The 18,691-nt window shown below is 43.7% G+C and overlaps 1 protein-coding gene across 1 annotated transcript in view; it reads left to right on the forward strand.

Annotated features, from left to right (window-relative positions):
- Positions 1–18,691, forward strand: part of LOC129712347 (cell adhesion molecule DSCAML1) — a 463,662-nt gene that overhangs the window by 338,151 nt on the left and 106,820 nt on the right. Inside the window, 3 exon segments of the mRNA XM_055660700.1 lie at positions 3,354–3,450; positions 6,386–6,514; positions 11,598–11,765. Of these exon segments, the coding sequence (XP_055516675.1) occupies positions 3,354–3,450; positions 6,386–6,514; positions 11,598–11,765 (394 nt within the window).

Below are 18,691 nucleotides of genomic sequence, written 5' to 3' on the forward strand. Positions count from 1 at the left end.
GAAAGGTTTGTGGAAGCAGACGTGACCAGCAGAGCAACAAAGTAGTTGAGTTGCTGGCTGAGACACTGTGGTCATGATGAATGAAAGAGAATATCTCTCAAGCCCAGCAGTTGATATTGTACAAGGTCGACTTTTTTTTTTAAATTGTGGCTCAGAATGAAGTTGAATATTTACCTAAGGGTGGATTTAATTCTGTGACTAGAATGAGTAGTATTACCAGGTTGGAATAAGTGGCTTAATACTTGTTGTCTATGCCCATAGTGTAAGAACAAGAATCTTCAGCTGGGAAAATTGCCACTTCACGAAAACATAACCGTGGGCCTTTAATAGATCAGCAGAGTTGCCGTTCCAGTCTAATCACCACATGGTTGCCGAGTCTGATTAAAACTGAACAACGAATACCAAGTGAGAAATATCGCAGCACTGATTAGAATCAATCCCAAAGCTTTTGACAAAAGAGGGGTTGCCAAACTGAAGAAACTGAGCACATTAAACGTTTAATTGAATACTCTAACTACCTCATTTGCTGTTTTGGTCTATGTCTCCAATTAAAATAAAATCTATTTTATATGATTTTAAAGGAGGTCGCCTCCACTGCACTTCCAGTCACCTTGACATTTATATTTTCAACCGCAAATTTGCACAGTTTTAACCTTGAGTTGCAATAAGCATGCAGGGTCCCCTTTGTTAATTTTTAAGAAGTGTCCAACCAAATTGAAGTATATTATCTGTTCATTTCTCACAACGTTCCGGATGACGATGTTGCTAAAGGACAGAGGGATTTCTGTGACACACGACTTTTGAAATTTATGGCTATTTGATGTAATGAATCAACGCTAGAATTTAGAAGATTGAGGGGGGATCTTATAGAAACTTACAAAATTCTTAAGGGGTTGGACAGGCTAGATGCAGGAAGATTGTTTCCGATGTTGGGGAAGTCCAGAACAAGGGATCACAGTTTAAGGATAAGGGGGAAGTCTTTTAGGACCGAGATGAGAAAATTTTTTTTCACACAGAGAGTGGTGAATCTGTGGAATTCTCTGCCACAGAAGGTAGTTGAGGCCAGTTCATTGGCTATATTTAAGAGGGAGTTAGATGTAGCCCTTGTGGCTAAAAGGATCAGGGGGTATGGGCAGGTACAGGATACTGAGTTGGATGATCAGCCATGATCTTATTGAATGGGGGTGCAGGCTCGAAGGGCCGAATGGCCTCCTCCTGCACCTATTTTCTATTTTCTATGTTTCTATGGGAACATAGTGGTGCAGGAGTTAGCATTATTGCCACAGTTTCAGCAACCCAGCTTCCATCCCGACATCCAGTGCATGATCCCTCTGTGAGAGGGTTTCCCCTGGGTGCTCGCTTCTCCTCCTACACCGCAAAGAGGCGAGCTTGTTGGGTTTGTTCACAATGGCAACTTGTCCCTTGGTGGATGGCAAATGAATCAGAAGGGAGCTGATTCGCTTGTGAGTGAGAACAGACTGTGGGGAGATAGCTTGTGCAAAGGGACTGATGTGTGTTCTCTAAGAGCCAGTAAGGACAAGATGGGCGGAATGGCTTCCTCGCCTTCTACACAAAGTACTAGTTTTCTTTTATGGGTGGCACGGTGGCACAACAGTAGAATTGCTGCCTTACAGCGCCGGAGACCCAGGTTTTCTCTGGGTGCTCTGGTTTCTTCCCACAGTTCAAAGACGTGCAGGTTTGTAAGCTAATTGGATTCAGTAAGTTGTAAAATCGCCCCTAGGATGTTAGTTAGTGTTAGTTTACGGGATGATCGCTGGTCAGTGCGGACACTGTGGGCCGAAGGGTTTGTTTCTATACCGTATCGCTAAAGTCTAAAGTCTTTCTGCTTGGCTGCAACCTAGTGATAGGATTTTCACATCCCTCCACCACAAATCTGCTACTTTGTTTTCCCCACATAAAACACTAGAGAATCCTACTTTGCTGCATATACAATTTACACCTTTCAGTTCCAGTGGGACTTTCTGTCAAATTTCTGGCAATTTTCTCATTACAAATATTTTCACCGCAGTTTAATCTATATTTTCTTGTTTTCACCTTTCAATACTGTTCCCTAACATAAGAATGAGTTCTGTTACAAAGCATAGAGCTTCCAAGAGAGGACCTCTAATAACACGCGGACTTTGTGCAGTAAAGAACAAATTGCTGGAGGAACTCAGTGGGTCAGGCAGCATCTATGGAGGCAAAGGGATAGTCAACATTTTTGGTGAAGATTTTTCATTGGGACTGAAGACAGGTTTGACAAATACAAATTTTATTTTTCCCATTAGAGAAACTTTAGGCAAGCATTTTGCAAAGGATTTGTGCCTCTCCATTCCTCACTTTGTCTCTGACTTATTATTTTTGGGGATGTCCTCCTGCACCTATTTTCTATGTTTCTATGGGTTATTGATAGGGGACGATCAGCCATGATCACAATGAATGGCCGTGTTGGCTCGAAGAGCCAAATGGCCTCCTCCTGCACCTATTTTCTATGTTTCTATGTCTTGGTGCTGGAAATGTGAGGGTAGTCTCACAAGATGAAAGAGAAAATCCCAAAGAGAATATTTTTGTGCCATTGACCTGTCAGAGACATGCAGCATGGAAATAGGCCCTTCTGCCCAACTTGCCCACACCGACAAAAATGCCCCATCTACACTAGTCCCACCTGTCCGTGTTTGGCCCATACCCTTCTGAACCTATCCTAGCCATGTACCCATCTAAATGCTTCTTAAACATTGTGATAGTACCTGTCATTTAGGAATCAGCTCAATGTTAGCGTCTGGTTCATGAAACATGAATTTAACCTGTAGATAAGGTGATAAACTGGCCTAGAAATAGGATGTGGCCTGGACTGGTACAAGCTTACTGGAACACAGGCTTCAATTGCCCAAGCAAATGTGGACAGGACTGCATCAACTCATCAGTGGCAAAGAGAGCTGATGTTACCCAAGGATTTCAGTTGCGTTTGGGATTAGACAAGGAATTTTGGAAGTGGGTGAATGGAGGCTGGAAGAACAGTGTTTGGCACTAGTTTAATTGTGAGGTTTGCTTCCATTTAGGCTCAATATAGATGAAAATATGTGTTTTAATTGTGTATTTTTGTGGCACCATGGATACCTTGGACCCAGTAAGGTCACACATGGACAACTAATCCTGGATCCAGAAAGACTAACACGTGGCCCTTCCAGAGGTTACAAGTTTCCAGTTTTATACTCTGATGGAGATGTTTTCCATAAGAGCATATTCAAAAACCTAGCTCCTGTTTCAATGAATCAGGAGTGCATTGGACTAGAGAATACCAATATTTGGTGCATTGTTCAACACATGTCCTGTTGTCTGGTTGTCTCCCGCAGATCATACCTGCCGATCGTGGAGATTCTGGCTTCTTCTCCTGCCACGCCATCAATTCCTATGGAGAGGATCGAGGACTCATTCAGCTCACAGTTCAAGGTATCCATGCAATGATATTTTGGCTCAATTCATCTCAGATATAAAGCTTGCTCCTGATAAACATAACAGTCCTGGGTTCCTCCCCGCCGCGGGTACCATGTAATCCCGTGCTACCTGCTCCGTGGTCGTATAGTCAGCAACTAAACCGTCTCGCCCACCTGGTTTTCCAGGTGAGGAGGGGGCTGTGGACACGCAGTTGGACCAAAAAAAGACGTGTGACAAAGGGCGGATGAGCTTCTAGCGAGCCAATGGCCATCCACACTTCAGTAGAAGTTGCGATCACTGTCGTACATAGCATTGTAAGGAATGATGATAAAGCACACACACCAAAATCCTATCCTTCCAGCGGCGGAAGTCCGCAGGAACTGGAGGACAGAGATGAGTGGTGCGCCGGTCACCGTTCCCGTCGGAAACCAGCACCACTGAGTCGCTAATGTTTTCAACGATGATGAATGAATGGTTCAGGGCCCAATTACAGCCTAAAGGGCCTGTCCCACTTGGGCGTCAATTGTGAGTCATTTACGTGACATCATTTACGTCGTGACGCACACGTGATGCGCTCATGGTGCATGGTGACTTAGGCAGTGATGCACGGTCCCGCAGGATTTTGGGATGTACAAAATCTTCGCCCGCCATCTGCGTGAGGCGCAAATGATCCCCAAGTGGGGCAGGCCCTTAGGAGATAGTGTTAGTGTACGGTGATCGCTGGTCGGCGTGGACTTGGTGGGCTGAAGGGCCTGTTTCTGCGCTATATCTAAAGTAAACTAAACTCAAGATGTTCCGATAAATGGTTACCCAATTCTCTGAATTAAAGAGTTCAACAATACACATCCATTACTGATAGCTCCAAGGGCATGAAACCTATGGAGGTCTCCAATATTAAATAATTGGCTTTTCAGTACAATAAAAAATGTATCTGAAGAAACATAGTGCAAAGTTTTTCTCACAAATTACTTTCTGCACTGATCTCAGATAGAAGACATAGAAGTTTAGGACATGATATTTACCGCGGAAGTTTATGAAATCGGGTAGTTGGTTCCAAAAGCATTTAGTCAGCCACTGCAAAACCAAATAAGCTCTTGATGCTTCTGCTGTGCATATAATCTATTTATGTATAACTTTGCACAACAGGAGATGAGCTGATGGTTTCTATTTACTTGGGACCATGAGCCAAACCTTTTCTGCTCATGCTTTAAAAACCATGATGGAACCCACGGAATTATAGTTTGCCGATATCCCCACCTGCATTTCCAACGTAATTGGGAACTCCTGTTCATTTCCTCCTCAAAAATCTGTGGATGCTGAGGTTAGTTGTAGACAAACAAATTCAATGTGAAGCAGCAATTGAAATTGGAACAACTTAACCCACCGTTACAATGCCAAACCTTTGATCATCTCAACACATAGAGTTAAATTCAAGAGAAACATATAGATTTGGAGAAAACAACAATGTATGAGAATAGGTTCATTAATCCCAAGAACAATTTTCTTTAATGAGTTACAGTAATTACAGTTTGCTCAGTTGCTTTGAAAGTGACATGGTTATCTTCATGTATACAAGAAGTGAGAACAGGAGCATCTCTATGGTTCCTCAAGACTGCTCCACTAGTCTTCCTGGTGCCTCAGCATCACTTTAATGCCAGTTTGAGTACTTTGTGTACCAAAAGTACATCTACCTCAACCTTGAGACTTGAGGCTAAAGCTACCAGTGGAAGAGTATTTCAGTGGTCACACAACCTTCTGAGAGAAGAATTCCCTTGCATCTCTATCTTAAATGTCTGATCCCTTTACTGAGACCATGCCCCCTGATCTTGATTTCCCCCATGTAGGGCAACATCCTCTCACTGTCTACTTCATCAACATCTTTGAAATCAAATATGTTTCATGCAGATCACATCTCATTCTTCCAAATCCAATCTGTGTGGGGCCCAACCTGCTTAACGTTTCCTTATAAGAAAATCTATTCAACCCTAGAATCAATCAAGCGATCCTTCTTTGAAATGCCTCCAATCCCCCCTGAAGAAGTTGACCAACGTTGTACACTGTGCTTCAGGTTTAGTCTCACCAATGGCCCGTTCACCTATCCCAATTACAAAGCAATGTCAAGGCAGGTTCATTATGATCATAGTCAGTAATGATCAAAGTCATGAGTTTACTCTCATCCCATTAGCAAAGTGACCTGAGATGCTGTTAAACTGATAAGCCACCTGGAGCTGACAAAATCTCTAGCGTGGAAGTTTGACAAGGTCATGGAGCCACCAGCCATGTCACAGTAAAGTGCAATGGAGCAAGTAGAGGGGAGTTAAATGATCTAATTAACTTCATTCCTGCTCTTCATGGATTCAGTCCTTCAAGAGGTTTGCCCTTTTGACGTTAATGCTGCCAAGGTGTTTGCGGTGGTAGGCAAGGTGGAAAACAACAGTTATTTGCTCAAACATTTTCTTACTTTAGATATTATACTTTAGAGATACACTACAGTGCAGAAACAGGCCCTGTGGCCTGCTCAGCCCGTGCCGACCAGCATTCACCCCATACACAAACACTATCCCACACACTTTTGGGGCAACTTACAATTTTACCAAAGCCAATTAACTTACAAACCTGAACGCCTTTGGAGTGTGGGAGTACCTGGAGAACCTGAAGAAAACCCTTCGGTCACGGGGAGAACATAGAAACTGTATGTTGAATCTCTATTAAATTAGTTTCAAAATAATGGTAGCAAAATAATTAACAAGCGTTTTATAAACCATCACACACTGCATGATTGTTCCTAGAAAATATTATTTTTAGTTATTGCTTGATTCTGACAAGATGAATTGCATCGTTTGCAGAGAATAATACGTGAGGTAGATAATGTTATAGATGGCACAGAAAAAAACTGTACAGTGAAGGGCGAATTAACTCATGCACGTCTCTGTCCTGCCTTCTCCTACAGAGCCTCCTGACCCTCCTGAGCTGGAGATCAGAGAAGTGAAGGCGCGCAGCATGAACCTCCGCTGGACTCAGAGATTTGATGGAAACAGTCTCATCCTCGGCTTTGACATTGAGTATAAGAACAAGTCAGGTGGGTAGTCACTGGTCTTCGATGGCAACCATCATCATTGTCTTCCAAGGAGCATGTTAGCCTCGTTCCTTTGCCAATCATTCCAGTCCCCAACCTTCCCATTGAGTGAACCGGAATGAAACAAACCGTAGCATCCTATTTAGCCTGAGATAAGCATCCATCTCCACAACCCGACCCGGATATAACACAGTCATGCTTTCATCTGTCACTGAACTCCTCAATTGTATTTTTGACCATTCCAGTAGTTTCCCAGTTGGCCTCTGCCTTCAATATAACATGACTCTCCCATGGAGATTCCATCTGGTACCAAGTCTCATTCATCCAGCACAAATTCATGGACGCACATTGGTTACTTAACTACCTGGGCCCTCCACACTCATCCTGATCTCAAAACTACATCCGGCACTGGCTTCCGATAATACAGGCCCAAACTCTAGAATTCCTTCCCTTAACCTCTGCACATCACTGCCTTCCTCTCCTTTTCAGTGAAGATAGACACAAAACGCTGGAGTAACTCAGAGCGACAGGCGGCATCTCTGGAGTGAAGGAATGGGTGACATTTTGGGTCGAGCCAATGGGTCAGCCTCACCTATTCCTTCTCTCCAGAGATGCCTGCCTGTCCGCTGAGTTACTCCAGCATTTTGTGTCTATCATTGGTTTTACACCAGCATCTGCAGTTCCTTCCTGCACTCTCTTTACAGTGTTCCTCAGGCCCAAACATTTAGTTATCTGTCCTCATCTTTCCATCTGTGCTGTCATGTTTGCTACGCTCGTGTAAAATACGTCAGAGTTGTTTAAGTGGTGGTTTACAGCAATCATTACACTGGGCTGTTGCATCCTCACCATTCAAAGCAAAGTGCCTGATAAAAGAGACTCTTCACCCATAATCTCCCATTGTGGGGATCACAGAGGAAGGAGTTAGGGAGAGGATTGTGTGAGCATGGGGCTTTGATGGAACTTTTGTGTGGAGGAAGATTCAAGCAGATGATGGAGTGGGCTGCAGATAATGGAGCTGCAGATAATGGAGTGATCTGCAGATGATGCGGATGGGGATGTTTGGTGAGGACATTGGATGTAAAGAGGCTAGTGGAGTGAAGCCCATCCGTTAATGGGACCGCCTACCAGGAGGAAGATGGACATCCTGAACTCTCTGACAGCACCACAAAGTATTGAGGCTCTTGAATCTATGCCCAACATCTCAATTTGCCTCTATTCTAATCATCCCCTCCCCTCAATGAATCAGTCTGAAGAAGGGTCCTGACCTGAAACGTCGCCTATCCATGTTCTCCAGAGATGCTGCCGGACCTGCCCAGTTAATCCAGCATTTTCCATCCTTTTGGTAACCTCCATTTAAGAGCTGCATCCGTTGTTTTGAAAGTAGGGTAGAATTTTGATTGAGCAGCTAATGTCATGCCAGATGCACAAATAACAAGTTCAACTGACCGTTGTCTGTTTCAACCTCAAACATGCCCGCCAAGTCAAACATTCAGGCACGGGCGGCACAGTGACGCAGCGGTAGAGATACTGCCTTACAGAACCAGAGACCCGAGTTCAATCCTGACTATGGGCACTTGTCTGTGCGGAGTTTGTACGTTCTCCCCATGACCTGCATGGATTTGCTCTGAGATCTTCGGTTTCCTCCCACAGTCCAAAGGTGTGCAGGTTTGTAAGTTAATTGGCTTGGTATAAATGTAAAAATTGCCCCTAGATTGTGAAGGGTAGTGTTAATGTGTGGGATTGCTGGTCGGTACAGCCTCAGTGGGCGGAAGGGCCTGTTTCTCTAAACTAAACTAAACTAAACTAAACTGTTGAATAGTGTTAATATTCTACGTTAATGCAGGTTGCTACTAATGTTCAGACACCTTGTGGTTCGCCATTAGGGTTTCATTCCTGCCTGCTCAACCATGAAAAAGTGCCCATCTACTGAAGCCTATTGATTATTACGCTCTGAAAACATTGGCGGCTCTTTAAATGCCACCTTTGTGCTGTGTTTAAAATCCAATTTCTGCACAGTTCCCATGACATTATTAAGGGGTCTGCAGTAGTTATTCAAGGCATCTAATTGACAATTTAAATTCATTGCAAGAAAACTAAATCCTGTTGCTGCCATACCAGGAGAGATTAAAATATGATTAAATTTTGTAAATTAATATTGTACAAGGGCTGCAGACATTAATTATACACAATGTATTCTATCAGAGTTTGATAAGATTGTTGGGCGTTTCATTCATCATACTTCTGTATAATCAATTATAATCTGACACTTTTTTTAGCTAATCCATGCATACATGTAATACATTTCTATCATGTTTATCAGTAGAAATAAATCAATGTAAGGGAGATATTTGACCAGATATCGCTATTGCCTATAAACAGCATCTGTTGGAATTGATCATAATTGGTTTCCGTAGATATTTTCATTGATGAAATGTAAGTTTGCTCACATCATTCTTTTCGATAAAGTCGTTTTGTCAGATTTACTGTAACTTTGGGTGCCACAGTGGGACAGCGGTAGAGTTGCTGCCTTACAGCACCAGAGACCCGGGTTGGGTCCTGACTACAAGTGTTGTCTGTGCGGAGTTTGTTCATTCTCCCCGTGACCCGCGTGGGTTTTCTCTGGGTGCTCCGGTTTCCTCCAACACTCCAAAGACATCCAGGTTTGTAGGTTAATTGGCTTTGGTAAAAATTGGAAATTCTCCCTAGTGTGAGTAGGATAGTGTTAGTGTGCAGGGATCATGATCGGCATAGACTTGGTGGGCCGAAGGGCCTGTTTCCGTGCTGTATCTCTAAAATAAACTAAACTAAGCTTTGGCTTGAAACTTGTTTAAGAAGGAACTGCAGATGCTGGAACATCGAAGGTACACAAAAATGCTGGAGAAACTCAGCGGGTGCAGCAGTATCTGTGGAGCAAAGGAAATAGGCAAAGTTTCGGCCCAAAACGTTGCCTATTTCCTTCGCTCCACAGATGCTGCTGCACCCGCTGAGTTTCTCCAGCATTTCTGTGTACCTTTGGCTTGAAACTGTTCTTTCCAATGTGGAATGGAATGCAGAGGCTGTACTTTTCCTCAGTAATGAGACTTTGCGCTACATATTTGTTATATGATGTTACGAGAGGATGTTTCCACAAGTGGGACAGTCTAAGAACAGAGGCCATAGGCTCAGAATAAAAGGACGTACCTCTAGAAAGATGAGAAGGAACTCCTTTATTTAGAGGGTGGTGAATCTGCGGAATTCATTGCCACAGACGGCTGTGGAGGCCGTCAATGGATATTTTAAAGCAGATTCTTGATTAGTAAGGGTGCCAGGGGTTACGAGGGGAAAGCAGGAGATTAAGATTGAGAGGGAAAGATTGATCAGCCATGATTGAATGGCGGAGTAGACTTGTTGGACCGAATGGCCCAATTCTGCACAGAGAAGTTATGAATTTATGTGCAACCCTTAAAATCTGATGTATTAACACAATCCCACTAAAGATAAATACAAATTGCTGGAGTAACTCAGCAGGACAGACAGCATCACTGGAGACAAGGAATGGGTGACATTTCGAGTCGAGACCCTTCTTCAGTCAGACCCAAAACGTCACCCACTCCTTCTCTCCAGAGATGCTGCCTGTTCCGCTGAGTTACTCCAGCATTTTTTGTCTACCTTCAGTTTAAACCTGCATCTGCAGTTCCTTCCTACACAACTCAATCCCACTTTTCACTTATTCAAAGATTGAATTATTAGAATTAAGTAACATTAATGAAATGACAGACTGGAAACATCGTGCTTAAAAGATTGAATTATCTCATGATTTGATTGAAGCTTCATTATATTAAGATGTTACTGAAATGGGAGTGGTTAATACCCAGACTGGGAGCAAAGAGACTTTCTGCCGATTGCACTTTCAGGCACAGAGGACATTTTTATTTAAAGGAAATACTTACAGCTTTATTACACCTTTCATAACCTCTGGAAATCCCAAATTACTTTATAACCAATTAAAGGGTCTCAAAGGGTCATTACGATTGTAATGCTGGAAAGCAAAGTAGGGGCGGTACAGTGGCGCATTGGAAGAGTTGCTGCCTTAAGGGCCTGTCCCACGAGCAAGCAACTGCATGCGGCAAGAGCAACCTAACGTGGTCGCTTGAGCCGTACGGCCTCGCGGGGCCGGTCGCACTTTGATCGCCGGAGCTGTATGGAGTTGTGCGGAGCTGGTCCCGACATCGCACGGGGCTCCGAAAAGCTGACACTGTCCAAAAATTCAGCGCGGCAACGGCCTGCCGGCCCGCACCCGTATTGAGGCCATACGCACCACCTCGACGAGCGTGCGCAGCGTCTCGATGCCGTACGCAGCGTCTTGAGAGTGTACGCCTTCGCTCAAACTTCACGTCAACTCGTAAGGGATCACTCGACCTCCACGCGGCCCCCGCTTACGGTTTGGTCGCGCTTGCCGCATGCTAGTGGGACAGGCCCTTTACAGTGCCAGAGACTGAGTTTGATCTTGACTACGGGTGCTGTCTGTATGGAGTTTGTATGTTCTCCCTGTGACTGCGTGGTTTTTCTCCAGGTGCTCCAGTTTCCACCCACATTCCAGAAAAAGATGCAGGTTTGTATGTTAATTGGCTTAGAAACCTATAGAAACATAGAAATTAGGTGCAGGAGTAGGCCATTCGGCCCTTCGAGCCTGCACCGCCATTCAATATGATCATGGCTGATCATCCAACTCAGTATCCCGTACCTGCCTTCTCTCCATACCCTCTGATCCCCTCAGGGGGTATGGAGAGAAGGCAGGTACGAGATACAAGATACAATTCTGTAAAATTGTCCCTATTGTGTGGGATAGAACTTGTGTATGGGTGATTCTGGTTCGCGCTGACTTGGTGAGACCTTGCTGTCTCCTTGCTGTATCTCCAAACTAAACTAGACTAAACTAAGCAAGGTTGGAGCATTGAGAAATTAGCCTTAAAGCTGAAGGTGCCATTTGCACCTGAGCTGCGAGCACCAATTCTTACCTCAGTGATTTTTCCACTCTACCCTCTGGGTTCAACTTCATTATCTCACATCCCATTTACAAAACAATTGTTTCTTTCCCTCCTAACAGACTCGTGGAACTTAAAGCAGAGTACACGGAACATCAACCCAACCATAAACCAGGCCAACATTGTGGATCTGCACCCAGCTTCCGTCTACAGCATACGGATCTACTCATTCAACAAGATCGGCAGAAGTGACTCAAGCAAAGAATTAACTGTCAGCACAGAGGAAGCAGGTACCAAGTCAGAGCAGTGCGGGCCAACCATCGATCGCTGGTGCTGAATTGTCCAAACTAAAAATTGCCCTTGCCGCCCGATTCAGTTTGCTTCAAGAATGTGATTAATGTGGGACGTTATACTAAATCATTATTTAACACAGAATGTGTTCGAATCTGGGCAGCATACTTAAGGACAGGTAACAAAGGCTTTGAAATAAATTAATGTTTTTGTACTGAAATGGTGCCAGAAATGAAGGAATGAGAGGGGAGGAGAGCATACAAGTTTGCAATCAGTAGAGCAAAGGTTGCTCTAGATTGGGAGACACGGTGGCGCAGCGGTAGAGTTGCTGCCTTACAGCGCCAGATAGCCGAGTTCATTCCAGAACGCAAGGTGCTGTCTGTGCAGAGTTTGTACGTTCTCCCTGTGACCTGCATGGGATTTCTCCGGGTGCTCCGGTTTACTCCCACACTCCAACGACATACAGGTTTGTAGATTAATTGCCTTCGGTAACATTGAAAACTGTCCGTCGTTATCAATTTATCCATTTCCCTGATGTAACGGGAAGGCAAGTTGTTAACTTGAAATATTAAACTACTCCAATGCCAAGCCTTTTGTTTGCTTGGGAAGATTAATGCACAAAGTTCAACATCTCTGGTCATTCCTGTTTCCTTGATGGTGCCAGCATTTTGCTCTAAGCCATTCTTTTTGATCACCGAGGAAATTAGTGGATCAATCTGTCAAGCCAAAAGATATCACATAAACAATCCCTTGTTAATGTGAAGTCCTTTGGTCAGGCAGATATTGCAGCCAACTCCCCACGATTCCTGAAAGGCATTCCAAAAAAATTAGATTGCAGAAGCTCATATCATTTTTCAACATAATAGATGTACTGAATGCACTATTGCATCCAGTCATCTATTTACCTGAGAGAGCTTCCACTGAGAGTGTCCAAGCCTGTTTATCAGCTCAGTTTAGTCTACTTGTCACGTGTACCTACGTACAGTGAAAAGCTTTTGTTGTGTGCTAACGAGCCAGCAGAAAACCAAAACATGTTTACAAGTGAACCGTTTACAGTGTATTTTAGGTCAGGTCGGGGGGAGTTCCCCCCCGCCACGGGTACCATGTAATCCCATGCTACCTGCTCCATGGTCAGATAGTCAGCGACCAAACCGTCTCCCCCACCTGGTTTGCCAGGTGAGGAGGGGGGTGTGGACCCCAGCAGGACCAAAAACAAGACGTGTCAGAGGGCGGATGAGCTTCTAGCGAGCCAATGGCCATCCACACTTCAGTAGCAGTTGCGATCACTGTCATACATGGCATTGTAAGGAGCATTCCTGGGTGAAACCAGCACCACTGCGTCGCTAATGTTTTCAGCGATGATACAGTGTATAGATTCAGATTCAACGATGATACAGTGTATAGATACATGATAAGGGATAAGTGACAGTAGGAAGCACCTACTTTTGTTTCCACCTAACATCTGTCCATGCACACAGGGGTTGTGCACCCTGGCTAGTTCTCTCTTTCTTTATCAATTTGGGGAAACAGACCAAGCTTCATTCTGTTAGTTGACCTGAGCAAACCTGTCAGAAGACGGTGCTTGACCTTTGTTTAGTAGACGGTATGTTCACTTATTGAAACATTGGGAAGCCACTGTGGGTGTTTCATTTTTTACTCTTTTGCAATCAGGAACTGTTTAGAGCAATCAGAGCACAGTCATCTGATCACAACTCTTACGGCTCGATCATGAAAGGTAATTTGATTGCCCTCTCTGAGCCTCTGAGTGTGAGAAGGGCTAGTCTCAGTGATCTCACTGGCCTAATTAATGCTACATGGTGCTTAATCCTGATACGATGTGATTGCAGCTTCAGATAGAAACATGAAGACACTGATGAAGACAGTCTGAAGTTTTGTTTCATCTCTGGTGATTCTCAACCACAATCTATCACTCTCCCATTTACTCGTTTAAGTCCTCCCTCACATTTTTACTCAAAATCTAATCTAGACTTTTTTCAGTCTGCTGTAAGTACGTTTGATGCAGGAAGCCGCTGGGACCAGCACGGCAGCAGGGAGCTTTCCTTGGTGCTGAAAATACTTCTGGGAATATTTGTCTCGACAAGTTACATTTTTCTGGAGTTCTGTGGGCTATTGCGTTATAAACAACCCCCCTGCCCTCATTAATGTTATATGGTGATTATCTTTGATATAGTGTGATCACAAATTCAGTGAGGATCAGACTCAACATCACCAAATCAAGGTTCCAAGGGTTTCGGCCCGAAACGTTGCCCATTTCCTTCGCTCCATAGATGCTGCCGCACCCGCTGAGTTTCTCCAGCACTTTTGTCTACCTTCGTCGTTCCAAAGTGTATTGATTTATTAAACCAAACAAAAGTACGAGAGTAATACAGCGGTTCAGCAGCATCTCTGGTAAACGTGGATAGGTGACGTCTTGAGTCCCGACCTGAAATGTCACTTATCCATGTTGTCCAGTGATGCTGCCTGACCCGCTGGGTTACTCCAATGCTTTGTGCCTTTCTCTGTAAACCAGTTTCTTATTCCTTGTAAACCAGTTCCTTGTGTTTGACTTAGTAAACCACTGTCTTAAATCCACCATCCTAGGTGATAGGAATGACTATTTTGAATTGAAAGTCATATCAACTATAATATACTCCTTGATGGTTTAACTTTCAGGATGCATGTGACAGAGATAGGATATGGGCTAGAGCAAATAATGTAGCAGAATCCGTGGGCCATGACTCATATATTCCACTTTTAGTTTAGTTTAGTTTAGAGATTAAGCACGGAAACAGGCTTTTGGGCCCACAGAGTCCGCACCGACCAGCGATTCCTGCACATTAACACTACCCTACACATACGAGAGACAATTTTACATTTATACCAAGCCATTAACCTGCAAACCTGAACATCTTTGGGTCTCGGAGAAAACCTCTGCAGGTCACAGGGAGAATGTACAAACTCCGTACAGACAAGCACCCATAGTCAGGATCAAACCCGGGTCTCTGGTGTTGTAAGGCAGTGGCTCTACCCCTACGTCACCATGACGCCTTGGTTTTAGATTTGAACTTTCAGGATGTATGTGACAGAGGTAGGATCCAGGCTTGAGCTAATAATTTTGCAGAATCTCTACCCCCTCCTCACCCTCTCCCTCACTACCCACTCCCCCTCCCTCTCTACCCCCCTCCCTCTCCAGCTGCACCTGCGCAATTGGGGGCTATGCGTGAGTGGATAGGGCGGGGGATGGGGGAAAAGGAGCGAATTAATAATATTAAAATAATATCAATGGGGAGGGTGTGTGTGTGTGTGTTTGATGCCGCAGGCCACCCCCCCCCCCCCCCCCCCACAAATGCGTGCTGAGGGGACAGGAACCAACGGGTCCCACTTGTACTAGTATTCCACTTAAATGGATTAAATTCCATTTCACAGGAGGAAAGATGATTGAGTCAAGAATCAAGGATCTTAATTGTCATATATACTAGCAATAGAATATGAAATTCTGACTAGCTGCACCTTAACTGGCCCATAAATGTAATATCACACAGATAAATAACAAACAAGCAATAATATCCACAGATGCTGACTGACCTGTTACATGTTTCCTGTGTTTCTATTTGTTATTTCAAAAACACTTCATGACTATAAAGCATTGAAGAAGAAATAAATATTTTTAATAAAAGGTTTTGGAGTAAGCTAGAAAATGGGACTGAGAATGAAGTGGAATGATCAAAGAGTGAGAAGGACAGGGCTTGTTCTTAGCACCAAAGATCTCTGCAGCCATTGAAGTATTCCTGCAGTGCAGTCACAGTTGGAATGGAGTAAATATATCAGTAATTTGGGTGCAGTAAGTTCTGACCAGAAGCTGAAGAATAATAACCAGCATCTATTTGTTAGTAATGTTGCTTGGTGGATTATTACTGGCTGGGTCACTGGGGGATCATTTAGCTGTTCTTCTGTGAAGTAATGCAGAGATGAAAGCGAAAGAAAAACACAAAGTGATGGTGTAACTCAGCAGGTCAGGTAGCATCTCTGGAGGACATGGATAGATGCAGTTTTGGGTCGCGACTCTTCTTCAGACCTTCTTCGGGTGAAAGGAAGTCAGAATAAGATGGTGCAATGCGTATCAGTAAGAAAATGGCTAACACAATCAAAACCAATGGTTCAAGTTGACAATGCTAAATCTCCAGCCTTACCAATAAGAAATTCTGGCCACCTTCACCCCTGAGGTAGTCACAAGATGGCACCTCTGGTATTACAGCACACGCACTGCCTGTCCCAGGTGTTAGCCCAGACCTTCATGCTGAATTTGCTGGAACCCAGAATTACTTGACCCAAAGGCAAAAGTCCATTCACTGCTGCCAAATACAGTGTCTCATCTGTGATAAAGCTGCAGAGATGATTGTTAATGAGAGGTATAGAGCTATACAGCATGAAACAGGCCCTTGCGCTAAACATCCATGCAGACCAAATTGCCATTCTGCGCTAGTCCCATTTGCCTGTATTTGGCTCATATCCCTTTAAACTCTTTCTGTCCATATATCTGTCCGAATATCTTTTGAAACTCGTAATTGGGAACATTGCCACTGGAGTTTTTATTGACAGTGCAACAATATTCCGGTCCTGACGCAGGCTTCACACCGTGACCTGGGATAAGAGGGTGACCAAATTGGTCAAGCCATTACTTGCCCATGTGCGTTATACAACTGCGTGTGTGACCTTGTGGAGCCTTGATTCGTTGTTTCTGTTTTGATGGTCACAAGCGGTTTCGTCAATTGGTTGTTTGGCACTTCTGTTGATTGGCAACAGTTTGGTTGCTCCGGGAACCTTTGTTGTTTGATACAGAAGTCCCCCAAGTGAGCACTCGAAGACAGTAAGTGCTAAACTGCAAATAACCCGTAACGTTCCTTTCACTAAAATATGGAGCAACTGAATTACTGTGTTAATTGGATCTCCTGGGCAAATGGCAGAGTCCAAGCTATGAAAAAGCATGTATTTTGTCCTTTATTCACACAGTTTAAACGCCCTAATTGTCTTTGTATTGTTCTATAAAATTAAGGTAATCATTTTCAATATGTTTAACTATATTATTCGAACGCTTTTAAATCACTTTAGTTTTGTTAACTCTCCCCCGACTACTCTATCAAAGAGGCTTACTTTCTGTGGATGTCGATGCCCCTCTGGTTATCAACCCTCAGACAGGTTCTTCATTAACATGTGTACCTGGGCAACATCAAAGAACACAGGACATAGAAACGCACACCACAGGGCGGCACAGTAGGGTAAGCGATAGAGCTACTGCCTGACAGCGCCAGAGACACTGGTTCGATCCTGTCCACGAGCTCTTGTCTGTACAGAGTTTGTACATCCTCCCCATGACCTGCGTGGGTTTTCTCCAAGATCTTCGGTTTCCTCCCACACTCCAAAGACGTACTGTAGGTTAATTGGCTTGGTATAAATTTAAAGCGGAGAAGATCACCAGATCACCCCAACCAGCAATCCAGGACTTATACCCATCTCGCTGTCGCAAGAGAGCAACCAATATCATCAAAGACACCACCCACCCAGCACACAAACTGTTCACCCTCCTACCATCCGGCAAGCGCTACTGCAGCATGCAGAGCAAAACCACCAGATTCAAAAACAGCTTTTTCTCTCAGGCCATCAGACTACTCAACACACTCAAAAAAATTCCATGAACATTACACAAACAAAGACCAACTGACTGTCAAAATAACTTTAATTCAATGTCTGCAGTATGCTATTTGCACTTTTCTATATTGCACCTTTATTATTGCACCTTAATAATATACCTTAAAATTTTACTACACCCTGGCACACCGTGAATATTTTATATAATGTATATGTCCATTGTCTATCTTTATTGGTGTATAGTCTGTCTGTGTTATAAATATTACTTGCACATTTGGAGTATGGGGAAAAGCAATTTCAATCCTCTGTGTAACTACTTGTTGCATTATTTGAATTGACAATAAAGTTTACTTACTTACTTACTAAATGGTCCCCAGTGTGTGTTGGATGGTGTTAGTGTGCGGGGATAGCTGGTTGGTACAAACTCAGTAGGGCCTGTTTCCATGCTGTATCTCTAAACTAAAAAAAACTAAACTAAACAAGTAAGCAGGCCCTTTGGCCCACAATGTCTATGCTGAACATGATACCAAAATAAATTTCATATGCTTGCACATGATCCATATTCCTCTTGCCCTACATATTCATGTGTCTATCTAAATGCCTCTTAAACACCACTATTTGCTTTCACCACCACACCGTGACAGCGCATTTCAACCCACCACGAATGTGCGGGGATCGCTGGTCGGCGCGGACACAGTGGGCCGAAGGGCCAGTTTCCGCGCTGTATCTCTAATCTAAACCATTCTCTGTGTATAAAATAACCTGCACCACACATCTCTTCCTCTGAACTTATAGCTATGCCTCTAGTATATGACATTTCTACTATTATTGTACAATCTTCTTTTTAGCTAAGACAGTAGTTGAGATATGCAAAAAAAAAGAACATTTATTCACCATAATTAAAATTTGGGAACAAAATAGTGGCAAATACTAGTGGATTTATACTATTTGGATTTATTTTTATCCATAGGACTCTAGAGCTGTGTTTGAGACTAAGAAGCAAAGGGCTTGCATATCTAAGGAACATTTCATATTGTCAGGGTATCTCAGGGGATTTCACAACTATTAGTGCACTCCTGAAACTCAGTCTCTCTCCAAACACAAGCAAATTCAATCACCAGGTTGCGGGAAATAACCTAGCATTTGGTTTTGTGTGTGTTTAGTTTAGTTTAATTTAGAGATACAGCGCAGAAACAGGCCCTTGAGCCCACCGAGTCCGCACTGCCCAGCGATCCCCACACAATAACACTATCCTACACACACTAGGGACAATTTACCT

This window comes from Leucoraja erinacea, chromosome 32 (assembly GCF_028641065.1).
Source record: "Leucoraja erinacea ecotype New England chromosome 32, Leri_hhj_1, whole genome shotgun sequence".
NCBI classification, from domain to species: Eukaryota; Metazoa; Chordata; class Chondrichthyes; order Rajiformes; family Rajidae; genus Leucoraja; species Leucoraja erinaceus.